The sequence below is a fragment of the Pecten maximus genome, chromosome 11 (assembly GCF_902652985.1).
Source record: "Pecten maximus chromosome 11, xPecMax1.1, whole genome shotgun sequence".
Lineage (NCBI taxonomy): Eukaryota > Metazoa > Mollusca > Bivalvia > Pectinida > Pectinidae > Pecten > Pecten maximus.
In genome coordinates this window covers 38,756,858-38,773,318 of record NC_047025.1, presented here as the reverse complement: position 1 = coordinate 38,773,318, position 16,461 = coordinate 38,756,858, and the positions used below count along the sequence as shown (strand labels likewise).

Here is a 16,461-nt window from a genome sequence, read left to right as displayed (position 1 = left end):
CCTTTGGTCCAATCAGAAGCCAATGTGGCCATCTTGAATATTGACAATTGCAGGTTGCTCCTGCTATATTGTGTTATATAAAGTTATTAAATGTTTTGAAGGAAGAGTGAAAGAAGGGAAAAGAAGAGAAAGGATCAGTCTTCTTTTTTTTTTTACTAATATGGATAATTTAATGGTAAGAACCAAGATCCCTGTGGAATATCTTGTTGTGTTTGTGTTTACATCTGTCAGTTTGTTACAGCTGGCTATCAAATCTCCACCTGGGATCTGGGTCAGCAGTACTGATATGATACTATCTATTCCAGAAAATGCAGGTATGAAAACTACTAGTATTAAACTTATGATAAAGTAAAAGTTTATGATCAAGTAAAAGTTTATGATCAAGTAAAAGTTTATGATCAAGTAATAGTTTATGATCAAGTAAAAGTTTATATATACTCACCAGTAGTAACCCCTCAGAATTAGTACATTGTTATGTCAGCAACATTCCTTAAATGAAACACAATATGACAGGATATTGGGGATCAAATGTGGGGAACTTTCCTGTGTTAGGTGTTCCCCTGTTTAGGGGTTGTGTGTGGGGAACTTTTCTGTGGTAGGTGTTCCTGTGTTTAGGGGTTGTCTGTGTAGAACTTTCCTGTGTTAGGTTTTCCCCTGTTTAGGGGTTGTCTGTGGGGAACTTTCCTGTGTTAGGTGTCATGTTCCCCTGTTTAGGGGTTGTCTGTGGGACACTTTCCTGTGGTAGGTGTTCCTCTGTTTAGGGGTTGTCTGTGGGGAACTGTCCTGTGTTAGGTGTTCCCCTGTTTAGGGGTTGTCTGTGGGGAACTTTCCTGTGGTAGGTGTTCCTCTGTTTAGGGGTTGTCTGTGGGGAACTGTCCTGTGTTAGGTGTTCCCCTGTTTAGGGGTTGTCTGTGGGGAACTTTCCTGTGTTAGGTGTTCCTCTGTTTAGGGGTTGTCTGTGGGGAACTTTCCTGTGTTAGGTGTTCCCTGTGTAAGGTGTTCCTCTGTTTAGGGGTTGTCTGTGGGACACTTTCCTGTGGTAGGTGTTTCTCTGTTTAGGGGTTGTCTGTGGGGAACTTTCCTGTGTTAGGTGTTCCTCTGTTTAGGGGTTGTCTGTGGGGAACTTTCCTGTGTTAGGTGTCATGTTCCCCTGTTTAGGGGTTGTCTGTGGGACACTTTCCTGTGGTAGGTGTTCCCCTGTTTAGGGGTTGTCTGTGGGGAACTTTCCTGTGTTAGGTGTTCCCCTGTTTAGGGGTTGTCTGTGGGGAACTTTCCTGTGTTAGGTGTTCCTCTGTTTAGGGGTTGTCTGTGGGGAACTTTCCTGTGTTAGGTGTTCCCTGTGTAAGGTGTTCCTCTGTTTAGGGGTTGTCTGTGGGACACTTTCCTGTGGTAGGTGTTCCTCTGTTTAGGGGTTGTCTGTGTAGAACTTTCCTGTGTTAGGTGTTCCTCTGTTTAGGGGTTGTCTGTGGGGAACTTTCCTGTGTTAGGTGTTCCTCTGTTTAGGGGTTGTCTGTGGGGAACTTTCCTGTGGTAGGTGTTCCTCTGTTTAGGGGTTGTCTGTGGAAACTTTCCTGTGGTAGGTGTTCCTCTGTTTAGGGATTGTCTGTGGGACACTTTCCTGTGGTAGGTGTTCCTCTGTTTAGGGGTTCTCTGTGGGGAACTTTCCTGTGTTAGGTGTTCCTCTGTTTAGGGGTTGTCTGTGTAGAACTTTCCTGTGTTAGGTGTCATGTTCCCCTGTTTAGGGGTTGTCTGTGGGAAACTTTCCTGTGTTAGGTGTTTCCCTGTTTAGGGGTTGTCTGTGTAGAACTTTCCTGTGTTAGGTGTTCCTCTGTTTAGGGGTTGTCTGTTCCCCTGTTTAGGGGTTTTCTGTGTAGAACTTTCCTGTATTAGGTGTGTGTTCCCCTGTTAGGGGTTGTCTGTGGGGAACTTTCCTGTGTTAGTTGTTCCTCTGTTTAGGGGTTGTCTGTGTAGAACATTCCTGTGTTAGGTGTTCCCCTGTTAGGGGTTGTCTGTGGGGAACTTTCCTGTGTTAGGTGTTCCCCTGTTTAGGGGTTGTCTGTGGGGAACTTTCCTGTGTTAGGTGTTCCTCTGTTTAGGGGTTGTCTGTGTAGAACTTTCCTGTGTTAGGTGTTCCCTGTGTTAGGTGTTCCACTGTTTAGAGGTTGTCTGTGGGGAACTTTCCTGTGTTAGGTGTCATGTTCCCCTGTTTAGGGGTTGTCTGTGGGAAACTTTCCTGTGTTAGGTGTTCCTCTGTTTAGGGGTTGTCTGTGTAGAACTTTCCTGTGTTAGGTGTTCCTCTGTTTAGGGGTTGTCTGTGGGGAACTTTCCTGTGTTAGGTGTCATGTTCCCCTGTTTAGGGGTTGTCTGTGGGAAACTTTCCTGTGTTAGGTGTTCCTCTGTTTAGGGGTTGTCTGTGTAGAACTTTCCTGTGTTAGGTGTCATGTTCCCCTGTTTAGGGGTTGTCTGTGGGAAACTTTCCTGTGTTAGGTGTTCCTCTGTTTAGGGGTTGTCTGTGGGGAACTTTCCTGTGTTAGGTGTTCCTCTGTTTAGGGGTTGTCTGTGGGGAACTTTCCTGTGTTAGGTGTTCCCCTGTTTAGGGGTTGTCTGTTCCCCTGTTTAGGGGTTGTCTGTGGGGAACTTTCCTGTGTTAGGGGTTCCCCTGTTTAGGGGTTGTCTGTGGGGAACTTTCCTGTGTTAGGTGTTCCCCTGTTTAGGGGTTGTCTGTGGGGAACTTTCCTGTGTTAGGTGTTTCCCTGTTTAGGGGTTGTCTGTGGGGAACTTTCCTGTGTTAGGTGTTCCTCTGTTTAGGGGTTGTCTGTGGGGAACTTTCCTGTGTTAGGTGTTCCCTGTGTTAGGTGTTCCCCTGTTAGGGGTTGTCTGTGTAGAACTTTCCTGTGTAAGGTGTTCCCCTGTTTAGGGGTTGTCTGTGGGGAACTTTCCTGTGTTAGTGGTTCCCTGTGTTATGGTTCCCTGTGTGAGGGGTTCCCTGTGAGGGGTTCCCTGTATTATGGTTCCCTGTGTTAGGGGTTCCCTGTGTTAGGGTTCCCTGTGTTAGGGGTTCCCTGTGTGCTGGGTTTCCTGTGTTAAGGGTTCCCTGTGTGAGGGGTTCCCTGTGTGAGGGGTTCACTGTGTTATGGTTCCCTGTGTTAGGGGTCCCCTGTGTAGTGGTTCCCTGTGTTAGGGGTTCCCTGTGTTATGGTTCCCTGTGTTAGGGGTTCCCTGTGTTAGGGATTCCCTGTGTTATGGTTCCCTGTGTAGTGGTTCCCTGTATGAGGGGTTTCCTGTGTTAGGGGTTCCCTGTGTGAGGGGTTCCCTGTGTGAGGGGTTTCCTGTGTTAGGGGTTCCCTCTGTGAGGGGTTCCCTGTGTTATGGTTCCCTGTGTAGTGGTTCCCTGTGTTATGGTTCCCTGTGTTAGGGGTTCCCTGTGTTAGGGGTTTCCTGTGTTAGGGGTTCCCTGTGTGCGGGGTTTCCTGTGTTAGGGGTTCCCTGTGTGAGGGGTTTCCTGTGTTACAGGTTCCCTGTGTTACAGGTTCCCTGTGTGAGGGGTCCCCTGTGCTAGGTGTTCCCTGTGTTAGTTGTTCCCTGTGAGGGGTTACTTATAAATGGTAAAGGGAATTATGCTTTTTAATGTTTTTCCCAATTTATCATTATTTTGGGATTGAATTGGCTGTAGTTTTGAAAATGTTCATCATAGTGAAAGTAAGAATTCTTTCAACATATTTTATGATATATTTATTTTCTTGTTAGGAAGATTAGTACAGATCAACTGTTCAGGTTTGATTGATTCCTTTTGTAGCCATTCCATGGGAAAACTCAGATGTGTGTGTGATCACTGTTCCCAGTACTCCAAAATACTGTCGTAACCATGGCGTCTATAAAATCAACACAGAGGTGAGGATCTATATAATACCTATTGTTAGTGGCACTGTCCTATTTCTGTAACAGTCAGTCATTTTACTGATGATGTACTCCTATTTACCATGATATGTGACTGATGTACTCCTATTGATAGGGATATGTGACTGATGTACTCCTATTTACAGGGATATGTGACTCTATACTCCTATTTCTGTAACAGTCAGTCTTTTTACTGATGATGTACTCCTATTTACAGGGATATGTGACTGATATACTCCTATTTACAGGGATATGTGACTGATATACTCCTATTTACAGGGATATTTGACTGATATACTCCTATTTACAGTAATATGTGACTGATATACTCCTATTTACAGGGATATGTGACTGATATACTCCTATTTACAGGGATATGTGACTGATATACTCCTATTTACAGGGATATGTGACTGATATACTCCTATTTACAGGGATATGTGACTGATGTACTCCTATTTACAGGGATATGTGACTGATATACTCCTATTTACAGGGATATGTGACTGATATCCTCCTATTTACAGTAATATGTGACTGATATACTCCTATTTATAGGGATATGTGACTGATATACTCCTATTTACAGTGATATGTGACTGATATACTCCTATTTATAGGGATATGTGACTGATATACTCCTATTTATAGGGATATGTGACTGATATACTCCTATTTATAGGGATATGTGACTGATATACTCCTATTTATAGGGATATGTGACTGATATACTCCTATTTACTGTGATATGTGACTGATATACTCCTATTTACTGTGATATGTGACTGATATACTCCTATTTACAGTGATAGTGACTGATATACTCCTATTACTGGATGCTTGTACATACATGGGAGTGGACAGTGGTCAGCCCCCTATACAGGTATATACTATACAGTTGTGTATATACCCAAAGTTTCTAAAACATTAGATACAGGCATTTTGTTTCTACAGAAATTGAATATTACATACAAACCTTGGACAGTCAGCTCAATCATTAAACATTTTAGATGATTATATAATGTGTTATTTGATTCTTTCATTATAAGAATATTTTTTGCAGTTGGTATTTTCCAATGTTTATCCAAATTATATGTATAAATTGTTATTATGCCACATTAAGTCTGATTGTATACAGAGTTCTGTCCAGATATGAAACTTCACTGATGTATCTGAAGTACTGTTCCTGTGTCTAATGTTTTTGATTGGTTTATAAAAGTTATGTGCCAAGTGTTTCGGTCCTTGGTTTATAAAAGTTATGTGCCAAGTGTTTCGGTCCTTAGTTTATAAAAGTTATGTGCCAAGTGTTTCGGTCCTTGGTTTATAAAAGTTATGTGTCAAGTGTTTCGGTCCTTTGTTTATAAAAGTTATGTGCCAAGTGTTTCGGTCCTTAGTTTATAAAAGTTATGTGTCAAGTGTTTCGGTCCTTAGTTTATAAAAGTTATGTGCCAAGTGTTTCGGTCCTTGGTTTATAAAAGTTATGTGCCAAGTGTTTCGGTCCTTGGTTTATAAAAGTTATGTGTCAAGTGTTTCGGTCCTTAGTTTATAAAAGTTATGTGTCAAGTGTTTCGGTCCTTAGTTTATAAAAGTTATGTGCCAAGTGTTTCGGTCCTTAGTTTCTGTTGGAGTGGGAATCATGATGGATTAACAAGCGAGGTTTTGACTAGCCCCGTTGTTCCAGTTGAAATCCATCTTCTGAAATAAGAAACTTTTACTTCAATTTTCTGTGTAGCACATTTTGTACACTGCTGAGGCCTGTTGAAGTTTCATACCTGTTTTCATGTCAGACAAGATTCTTTGATGTCATGTTTTAATGTTTTAACTGTCTCTCTTCTTTGATGTCATGTTTTAATGTTTTAGCTGCCTCTCTTCTTTGATGTCATGTTTTAATGTTTCAGCTGTCTCTGTTCTTTGATGTCATGTTTTAATGTTTTAGCTGTCTGTTCTTTGATGTCATGTTTTAATGTTTTAACTGTCTCTGTTCTTTGATGTCATGTTTTGATATTTAAGCTGTCTCTGTTCTTTGATGTCATGTTTTAATGTTTTAGCTGTCTCTGTTCTTTAATGTCATCTTCTAATGTTTTAGCTGTCTCTGTTCTTTGATGTCATGATTTAATGTTTTAACTGTCTCTGTTCTTTAATGTCATCTTCTAATGTTTTAGCTGTCTCTGTTCTTTGATGTCATGTTTTAATGTTTTAACTGTCTCTGTTCTTTGATGTCATGTTTTGATATTTAAGCTGTCTCTGTTCTTTGATGTCATCTTCTAATGTTTTAGCTGTCTCTGTTCTTTGATGTCATGATTTAATGTTTTAACTGTCTCTGTTCTTTAATGTCATGTTTTGATATTTAAGCTGTCTCTGTTCTTTGATGTCATCTTCTAATGTTTTAGCTGTCTCTGTTCTTTGATGTCATGTTTTAATGTTTTAGCTGTCTCTGTTCTTTGATTTCATGTTTTACTGTTTTAGCTGTCTCTGTTCTTTAATGTCATCTTCTAATGTTTTAACTGTCTCTGTTCTTTGATGTAATGTTTTAATGTTTCAGCTGTCTCTGTTCTTTGATGTCATGTTTTAATGTTTTAGCTGTCTCTCTTCTTTGATGTCATGTTTTAATGTTTCAGCTGTCTCTGTTCTTTGATGTCATGTTTTAATGTTTTAGCTGTCTCTGTTCTTTAATGTCATCTTCTAATGTTTTAACTGTCTCTGTTCTTTGATGTAATGTTTTAATGTTTCAGCTGTCTATGTTCTTTGATGTCATGTTTTAATGTTTTAGCTGTCTCTCTTCTTTGATGTCATGTTTTAATGTTTCAGCTGTCTCTGTTCTTTGATGTCATGTTTTAATGTTTTAGCTGTCTCTGTTCTTTAATGTCATCTTCTAATGTTTTAACTGTTTCTCTTCTTTGATGTCATGTTTTAATGTTTCAGCTGTCTCTGTTCTTTGATGTCATGTTTTAATGTTTTAGCTGTCTCTGTTCTTTAATGTCATCTTCTAATGTTTTAGCTGTCTCTGTTCTTTGATGTCATGTTTTACTGTTTTAGCTGTCTATGTTCTTTGATGTCATGTTTTAATGTTTTAACTGTCTCTCTTCTTTGATGTCATGTTTTAATGTTTTAGCTGTCTCTGTTTTTTAATGTCATGTTTTAATGTTTTTACTGTCTATGTTCTTTGATGTCATGTTTTAATGTTTTAGCTGTCTATGTTCTTTGATGTCATGTTTTAATGTTTTTACTGTCTGTTCTTTGATGTCATGTTTTAATGTTTTAACTGTCTCTCTTCTTTAATGTCACGTTTTAATGTTTTAACTGTCTCTGTTCTTGATGTCATGTTTTACTGTTTTAACTGTCTATGTTCATTGATGTCATGTTTTTATGTTTTAGCTGTCTCTCTTCTTTAATGCCACGTTTTAATGTTTTAGCTGTCTCTGTTCTTTGATGTCATGTTACCAATGACAAGTGATGTGAATGAGAAGGAATTTGTATCTGGAGGTCGAAGTGGGGTCAAGGGTCAAGCCCTTGTGGCAGGGTCAGACAGTATGATGAAGACAATGAGGTCAGCCAGACATATACTGTGGCAGAATCTACACAACTTCAAAATATGGGCATGTAGGTTGCTTTCTATACTTATGACTATGTTAAAACAACATGGAGAATTATCACAACAATTAAAGATGAGAGTTGATAGTATATAGCTTGAAAAAATCTGTAATAATTGAATTAACCTAAAAGATATTTTGAATTCATGTCTGTTTAATGAGAATGACATAATCATACAGTCATGTACATGTATACAAAAAAAAGGTCACATATAACAGGTGGTGTCCAGGATCAGATTACTAGTATTATTAGCTCACCTGCCCTAAGGGCATGTGAGCTTATGCCTTGGACGGATGGCCGTCTGTCCGGCGTCAACTTTTTAGGTCACCTTAGACGAAGTGATCACGTATTGTGTGGCGTTGTTCATCATCCATTGTGCGTTGTGCGTCGTAAACAATTTACATTTTCAACTTCTCAGTTACCAACAAGTCTTGATATCGGTTCCGTAGCATGCTTGACTTTCATTCAAGGTCACAGGAGTCAAATATGCTAAAATCTTTAAACAACTTCTTCTTGATAACCAAGAGGCCCAGTGACCTGATATTTGGTTTGTAGCATGCTGGGATGAAGGGCTACCAAGTTTGTTCAAATGGATGACCATGACCTTCATTCAAGGTCATAGAAGTCAAATATGCTAAATCGTTAAATGACTTCATCTAGATAACCAATTGCAATAGGCCCAGATACCTGACATTACGTTTGTACTGTTCTGGGGTAAAGGGCTATAAAGATGGTTCAAGAGATTGACATTGATCTTAATTTAAGGTCACAGGGGTCAAATATGCTAAAATATATCAAAACTCAGGTGACTTTTAAGGTCCATGGGCCACTTGTCCATTTAAACAACTACTTTTCAATAACCAAGAGGACCAGGGACCTAATATTAGGCATGTAGCATGCTGGGACAAAGGACTACCAAATTATCAAATGGATGACCTTGACCTTTATTCAAGGTCACTGGGATTAAATATGCTAAAATATTTTAAACAACTTCTCAATAACCAAGAGTCTCAGGGAGTTGATATTGGGTCTGTAGCATGCCGAGGTGAAGGGCTACCTAATTTGTACAATTGAATGAAGTTTACATACATTCAAGGTCACAGGGGTTAAATAGGCTAAAATATTAAAAAAAACTTCCTCTCAATAAGAGGCCCAGGGACTTGCTATTAGGTCTGTAGTATGCTGGGTGAAGGGCTATCAAATGGATGACCTTAACCTACATTCAAGGTCACAGGGGTCGAATAGGCTAAAGTCTATAAATTGCTTCTTCTCAATAACCAATTGGTCCAGGGTCTGCAGCATGCTAGGGTGAAGGGCTACCAAGTTTGTTTAAATGAATGACCTTGTTAGTGAGTAGTGAATAATTGGAAGGAAAAGTTTGGTCACATATAAGAGGAAGTCGTTTAATTCAGGCGGTCACTAATAAGGCAGGTTTAACTGTATACCTAAGTTTTCTCAATCTAGGTATGGTGGAGAAAGGAGAGTTCCATTATCTTGTAAGCTGTCCTTTAGACCATGAAGCCATCTTGCTTGATTGTCCCTACAAAAATAACTTCCACAAATCAGAGATTACCTGGCAAGGTGTCAACCATTCACTAGTACAGGTATGTATTATTGTGCCGTTAGTCCCTGTATGGTCAGTCATTGACCACTACAGGTATGTATCATTGTGTCCTCAGTCCATGTATGGTAACCATTCACTAGTACAGGTATGTATTATTGTGTCCTTAGTCCCTGTATGGTCAGTCATTGACCACTACAGGTATGTATCATTGTGTCCTCAGTCCATGTATGGTAACCATTCACTAGTACAGGTATGTATTATTGTGTCCTTAGTCCCTGTATGGTCAGTCATTGACCACTACAGGTATGTATCATTGTGTCCTCTGTCCCTGTATGGTAACCATTGACTACTACATGTATGTATTATTGTGTCCTCTGTCCCTGTATGGTAACCATTGACTACTACAGGTATGTATCGTTGTGTCCTCTGTCCCTGTATGGTAACCATTGACTACTACAGGTATGTATTATTGTGTCGTTAGTCCCTGTATGGTAACAATTGACTACTACAGGTATGTATTATTGTGTCGTTAGTCCCTGTATGGTAACCATTGACTACTACAGGTATGTATTATTGTGTCCTCTGTCCCTGTATGGTAACCATTGACTACTACAGTTATGTATTATTGTGTCGTTAGTCCCTGTATGGTAACCATTGACTACTACAGGTATGTATTATTGTGTCCTCTGTCCCTGTATGGTAACCATTGACCACTACAGGTATGTATTATTGTGTTGTTAGTCCCTGTATGGTAACCATTGACTACTACAGGTATGTATTATTGTGTCGTTAGTCCCTGTATGGTAACCATTGACTACTACAGGTATGTATTATTGTGTTGTTAGTCCCTGTATGGTAACCATTGACTACTACAGGTATGTATTATTGTGTCCTCTGTCCCTGTATGGTAACCATTGACTACTACAGGTATGTATTATTGTGTCCTCTGTCCCTGTATGGTAACCATTGACTACTACATGTATGTATTATTGTGTCCTCTGTCCCTGTATGGTAACCATTGACCACTACAGGTATGTATTATTGTGTCCTCTGTCCCTGTATGGTAACCATTGACTACTACGGGTATGTATTATTGTGTCATTAGTCCCTGTATGGTAACCATTGACTACTACAGGTATGTATTATTGTGTCGTTAGTCCCTGTATGGTAACCATTGACTACTACAGGTATGTATTATTGTGTCCTCTGTCCCTGTATGGTAACCATTGACTACTACAGGTATGTATTATTGTGTTGTTAGTCCCTGTATGGTAACCATTGACTACTACAGGTATGTATTATTGTGTCCTCTGTCCCTGTATGGTAACCATTGACTACTACAGGTATGTATTATTGTGTCCTCTGTCCCTGTATGGTAACCATTGACTACTACAGTTATGTATTATTGTGTCGTTAGTCCCTGTATGGTAACCATTGACTACTACAGGTATGTATTATTGTGTCCTCTGTCCCTGTATGGTAACCATTGACTACTACAGGTATGTATTATTGTGTCCTCTGTCCCTGTATGGTAACCATTGACTACTACAGGTATGTATTATTGTGTCCTCTTTTCAATCTGAATTGAAGGATTTATAAACCATCATACAACTGTAGTCAAATCTAAAACAGTCACATGAAACACATGTTATATGTTTACAATAATAGTTCAGTACAAATGTGTTGTTTATTTGTAGGACAAGAGTAAAGTTTATTACAGATGTGTTGTTTATATGTAGGACAAGAATAAAGTTCATTACAGATGTGTTGTTTATTTGTAGGACAAGAGTAAAGTTTATTACAGATGTGTTGTTTATTTGTAGGACAAGAGTAAAGTTCATTACAGATGTGTTGTTTATTTGTAGGACAAGAGTAAAGTTCATTACAGATGTGTTGTTTATTTGTAGGACAAGAGTAAAGTTCATTACAGATGTGTTGTTTATTTGTAGGACAAGAGTAAAGTTCATTACAGATGTGTTGTTTATTTGTAGGACAAGAGTAAAGTTTATTACAGATGTGTTGTTTATTTAGAGGAAAAGAGTAAAGTTTATTACAGATGTGTTGTTTATTTGTAGGACAAGAGTAAAGTTTATTACAGATATGTTGTTTATTTGTAGGACAAGAGTAAAGTTTATCACAGATGTGTTGTTTATTTGTAGGACAAGAGTAAAGTAGAAGATGATGCCATCCTCATCAATAGCATCCTCAGTGACAAAGTTGTAGTCTGTTCCAAGTCTATCATTACGGACTGTCAGCTAGGAGGACGTATGGAGATAGGACGTGGTTGCCTGGCAACGGGACTATGTGTTGATGCCCAGCTAAAGGTCAGTGTCTGTTAGGTCTGACATTGGTTAGATACAAAGAATTAATGTTCAGTCTTACTGAATTTGTGTCATTTTGTTTTGTTTTATTAACTGTAAGATAATGTTTGATACTGTGATTTATGTAATGTAGAAAAGGGTATCTTTACAAATACAGACAATCTATAGTCTCCTATATATATATATATGTATAGGCATCAATATAAATTTGACTTTGTATTTGGATGTAACCCTGCTTGCAGTCTTTATAAACATTGTACCGGTATACAGATACAAGTATATACAATATGAATTCTGCCTCTACACAGATATATATCAATACATTAATTAATTCCTCGGTATACAGATACAAGTATATACAATGTGAATTCTGCCTCTACACAGATATATATCAATACATTAATTAATTCCTCGGTATACAGATACAAGTATATATAATGTGAATTCTGCCTCTACACAGATATATATCAATACATTAATTCCTCTGTACTAATTACAGACTGACCTGAAGAAGACTGTCAAGATTGGAGACTACACAGTAGTTCAGTGCTTCAGAATATATCTTAGTACACTAGAAAAAACTGTGAACGTCCTCACTACACATGGAAAGTTTGATAGAGTAGAGGTAGGTACCACCACCCTGACAGACATCTGATGACAGGAACAGTAGAGGTAGGTACCACCACCCTGACAGACATCTGATGACAGTCAGTAACAGTAGAGGTAGGTACCACCACCCTGACAGACATCTGATGACAGTAACAGTAGAGGTAGGTACCACCACCCTGACAGACATCTGATGACAGTCAGTAACAGTAGAGGTAGGTACCACCACCCTGACAGACATCTGATGACAGTCAGTAACAGTAGAGGTAGGTACCACCACCCTGACAGACATCTGATGACAGTAACAGTAGAGGTAGGTATCACCACCCTGACAGACATCTGATGACAGTCAGTAACAGTAGAGGTAGGTACCACCACCCTGACAGACATCTGATGACAGTCAGTAACAGTAGAGGTAGGTACCACCACCCTGACAGACATCTGATGACAGTCAGGAACAGTAGAGGTAGGTACCATCACCCTGACAGACATCTGATGACAGTAACAGTAGAGGTAGGTACCATCACCCTGACAGACATCTGATGACAGTAACAGTAGAGGTAGGTACCACCACCCTGACAGACATCTGATGACAGTAACAGTAGAGGTAGGTACCACCACCCTGACAGACATCTGATGACAGTAACAGTAGAGGTAGGTACCCTCACCCTGACAGACATCTGATGACAGTCAGTAACAGTAGAGGTAGGTACCATCACCCTGACAGACATCTGATGACAGACAGTAACAGTAGAGGTAGGTACCACCACCCTGACAGACATCTGATGACAGTAACAGTAGAGGTAGGTACCACCACCCTGACAGACATCTGATGACAGTAACAGTAGAGGTAGGTACCACCACCCTGACAGACATCTGATGACAGTAACAGTAGAGGTAGGTACCACCACCCTGACAGACATCTGATGACAGTCAGTAACAGTAGAGGTAGGTACCACCACCCTGACAGACATCTGATGACAGTAACAGTAGAGGTAGGTACCACCACCCTGACAGACATCTGATGACAGTAACAGTAGAGGTAGGTACCACCACCCTGACAGACATCTGATGACAGTAACAGTAGAGGTAGGTACCATCACCCTGACAGACATCTGATGACAGTAACAGTAGAGGTAGGTACCACCACCCTGACAGACATCTGATGACAGTCAGTAACAGTAGAGGTAGGTACCATCACCCTGACAGACATCTGATGACAGTAACAGTAGAGGTAGGTACCATCACCCTGACAGACATCTGATGACAGTAACAGTAGAGGTAGGTACCACCACCCTGACAGACATCTGATGACAGTCAGTAACAGTAGAGGTAGGTACCACCACCCTGACAGACATCTGATGACAGTAACAGTAGAGGTAGGTACCACCACCCTGACAGACATCTGATGACAGTCAGTAACAGTAGAGGTAGGTACCACCACCCTGACAGACATCTGATGACAGTCAGTAACAGTAGAGGTAGGTACCACCACCCTGACAGACATCTGATGACAGTAACAGTAGAGGTAGGTACCACCACCCTGACAGACATCTGATGACAGTCAGTAACAGTAGAGGTAGGTACCACCACCCTGACAGACATCTGATGACAGTCAGTAACAGTAGAGGTAGGTACCACCACCCTGACAGACATCTGATGACAGTCAGGAACAGTAGAGGTAGGTACCACCACCCTGACAGACATCTGATGACAGTCAGGAACAGTAGAGGTAGGTACCACCACCCTGACAGACATCTGATGACAGTCAGTAACAGTAGAGGTAGGTACCACCACCCTGACAGACATCTGATGACAGTAACAGTAGAGGTAGGTACCATCACCCTGACAGACATCTGATGACAGTCAGTAACAGTAGAGGTAGGTACCACCACCCTGACAGACATCTGATGACAGTAACAGTAGAGGTAGGTACCATCACCCTGACAGACATCTGATGACAGTAACAGTAGAGGTAGGTACCACCACCCTGACAGACATCTGATGACAGTCAGTAACAGTAGAGGTAGGTACCACCACCCTGACAGACATCTGATGACAGTAACAGTAGAGGTAGGTACCATCACCCTGACAGACATCTGATGACAGTCAGTAACAGTAGAGGTAGGTACCACCACCCTGACAGACATCTGATGACAGTAACAGTAGAGGTAGGTACCACCACCCTGACAGACATCTGATGACAGTCAGGAACAGTAGAGGTAGGTACCACCACTCTGACAGACATCTGATGACAGTCAGGAACAGTAGAGGTAGGTACCACCACCCTGACAGACATCTGATGACAGTCAGTAACAGTAGAGGTAGGTACCATCACCCTGACAGACATCTGATGACAGTAACAGTAGAGGTAGGTACCACCACCCTGACAGACATCTGATGACAGTCAGGAACAGTAGAGGTAGGTACCACCACCCTGACAGACATCTGATGACAGTAACAGTAGAGGTAGGTACCATCACCCCGACAGACATCTGATGACAGTCAGTAACAGTAGAGGTAGGTACCACCACCCTGACAGACATCTGATGACAGTAACAGTAGAGGTAGGTACCATCACCCTGACAGACATCTGATGACAGTCAGTAACAGTAGAGGTAGGTACCACCACCCTGACAGACATCTGATGACAGTAACAGTAGAGGTAGGTACCACCACCCTGACAGACATCTGATGATAGTAACAGTAGAGGTAGGTACCACCACCCTGACAGACATCCGATGACAGTCAGTAACAGTAGAGGTAGGTACCACCACCCTGACAGACATCTGATGACAGTAACAGTAGAGGTAGGTACCATCACCCTGACAGACATCTGATGACAGTCAGGAACAGTAGAGGTAGGTACCATCACCCTGACAGACATCTGATGACAGTCAGTAACAGTAGAGGTAGGTACCACCACCCTGACAGACATCTGATGACAGTCAGTAACAGTAGAGGTAGGTACCACCACCCTGACAGACATCTGATGACAGTCAGGAACAGTAGAGGTAGGTACCACCACCCTGACAGACATCTGATGACAGTCAGTAACAGTAGAGGTAGGTACCACCACCCTGACAGACATCTGATGACAGTAACAGTAGAGGTAGGTACCACCACCCTGACAGACATCTGATGACAGTAACAGTAGAGGTAGGTACCATCACCCTGACAGACATCTGATGACAGTCAGTAACAGTAGAGGTAGGTACCACCACCCTGACAGACATCTGATGACAGTAACAGTAGAGGTAGGTACCACCACCCTGACAGACATCTGATGACAGTCAGTAACAGTAGAGGTAGGTACCACCACCCTGACAGACATCTGATGACAGTCAGGAACATTAGAGGTAGGTACCATCACCCTGACAGACATCTGATGACATTAACAGTAGAGGTAGGTACCCCCACCCTGACAGACATCTGATGACAGTCAGTAACAGTAGAGGTAGGTACCATCACCCTGACAGACATCTGATGACAGTCAGTAACAGTAGAGGTAGGTACCACCACCCTGACAGACATCTGATGATAGTCAGGAACAGTAGAGGTAGGTACCACCACCCTGACAGACATCTGATGACAGTCAGTAACAGTAGAGGTAGGTACCACCACCCTGACAGACATCTGATGACAGTCAGGAACAGTAGAGGTAGGTACCACCACCCTGACAGACATCTGATGACAGTCAGTAACAGTAGAGGTAGGTACCACCACCCTGACAGACATCTGATGACAGTCAGTAACAGTAGAGGTAGGTACCACCACCCTGACAGACATCTGATGACAGTCAGTAACAGTAGAGGTAGGTACCACCACCCTGACAGACATCTGATGACAGTCAGGAACAGTAGAGGTAGGTACCACCACCCTGACAGACATCTGATGACAGTCAGGAACAGTAGAGGTAGGTACCACCACCCTGACAGACATCTGATGACAGTCAGTAACAGTAGAGGTAGGTACCACCACCCTGACAGACATCTGATGATAGTCAGGAACAGTAGAGGTAGGTACCACCACCCTGACAGACATCTGATGACAGTCAGGAACAGTAGAGGTAGGTACCATCACCCTGACAGACATCTGATGACAGTAACAGTAGAGGTAGGTACCACCACCCTGACAGACATCTGATGACAGTCAGTAACAGTAGAGGTAGGTACCACCACCCTGACAGACATCTGATGACAGTCAGTAACAGTAGAGGTAGGTACCACCACCCTGACAGACATCTGATGACAGTCAGTAACAGTAGAGGTAGGTACCACCACCCTGACAGACATCTGATGACAGTAACAGTAGAGGTAGGTACCACCACCCTGACAGACATCTGATGACAGGAACAGTAGAGGTAGGTACCACCACCCTGACAGACATCTGATGACAGTCAGTAACAGTAGAGGTAGGTACCACCACCCTGACAGACATCTGATGACAGTAACAGTAGAGGTAGGTACCACCACCCTGACA

At 41.6% G+C, this 16,461-nt stretch overlaps 1 protein-coding gene across 1 annotated transcript in view; it reads left to right on the top strand.

Annotated features, from left to right (window-relative positions):
- Positions 1 to 16,461, top strand: part of LOC117338592 (L-fucose kinase-like) — a 95,602-nt gene that overhangs the window by 41,536 nt on the left and 37,605 nt on the right. Inside the window, exons 6-13 of the mRNA XM_033899950.1 lie at positions 242 to 314; positions 3,797 to 3,891; positions 4,044 to 4,077; positions 4,704 to 4,780; positions 7,311 to 7,497; positions 8,953 to 9,092; positions 11,212 to 11,376; positions 11,873 to 11,998. Of these exons, the coding sequence (XP_033755841.1) occupies positions 242 to 314; positions 3,797 to 3,891; positions 4,044 to 4,077; positions 4,704 to 4,780; positions 7,311 to 7,497; positions 8,953 to 9,092; positions 11,212 to 11,376; positions 11,873 to 11,998 (897 nt within the window). The remainder of the gene's footprint in view (positions 1 to 241; positions 315 to 3,796; positions 3,892 to 4,043; positions 4,078 to 4,703; positions 4,781 to 7,310; positions 7,498 to 8,952; positions 9,093 to 11,211; positions 11,377 to 11,872; positions 11,999 to 16,461) is intronic.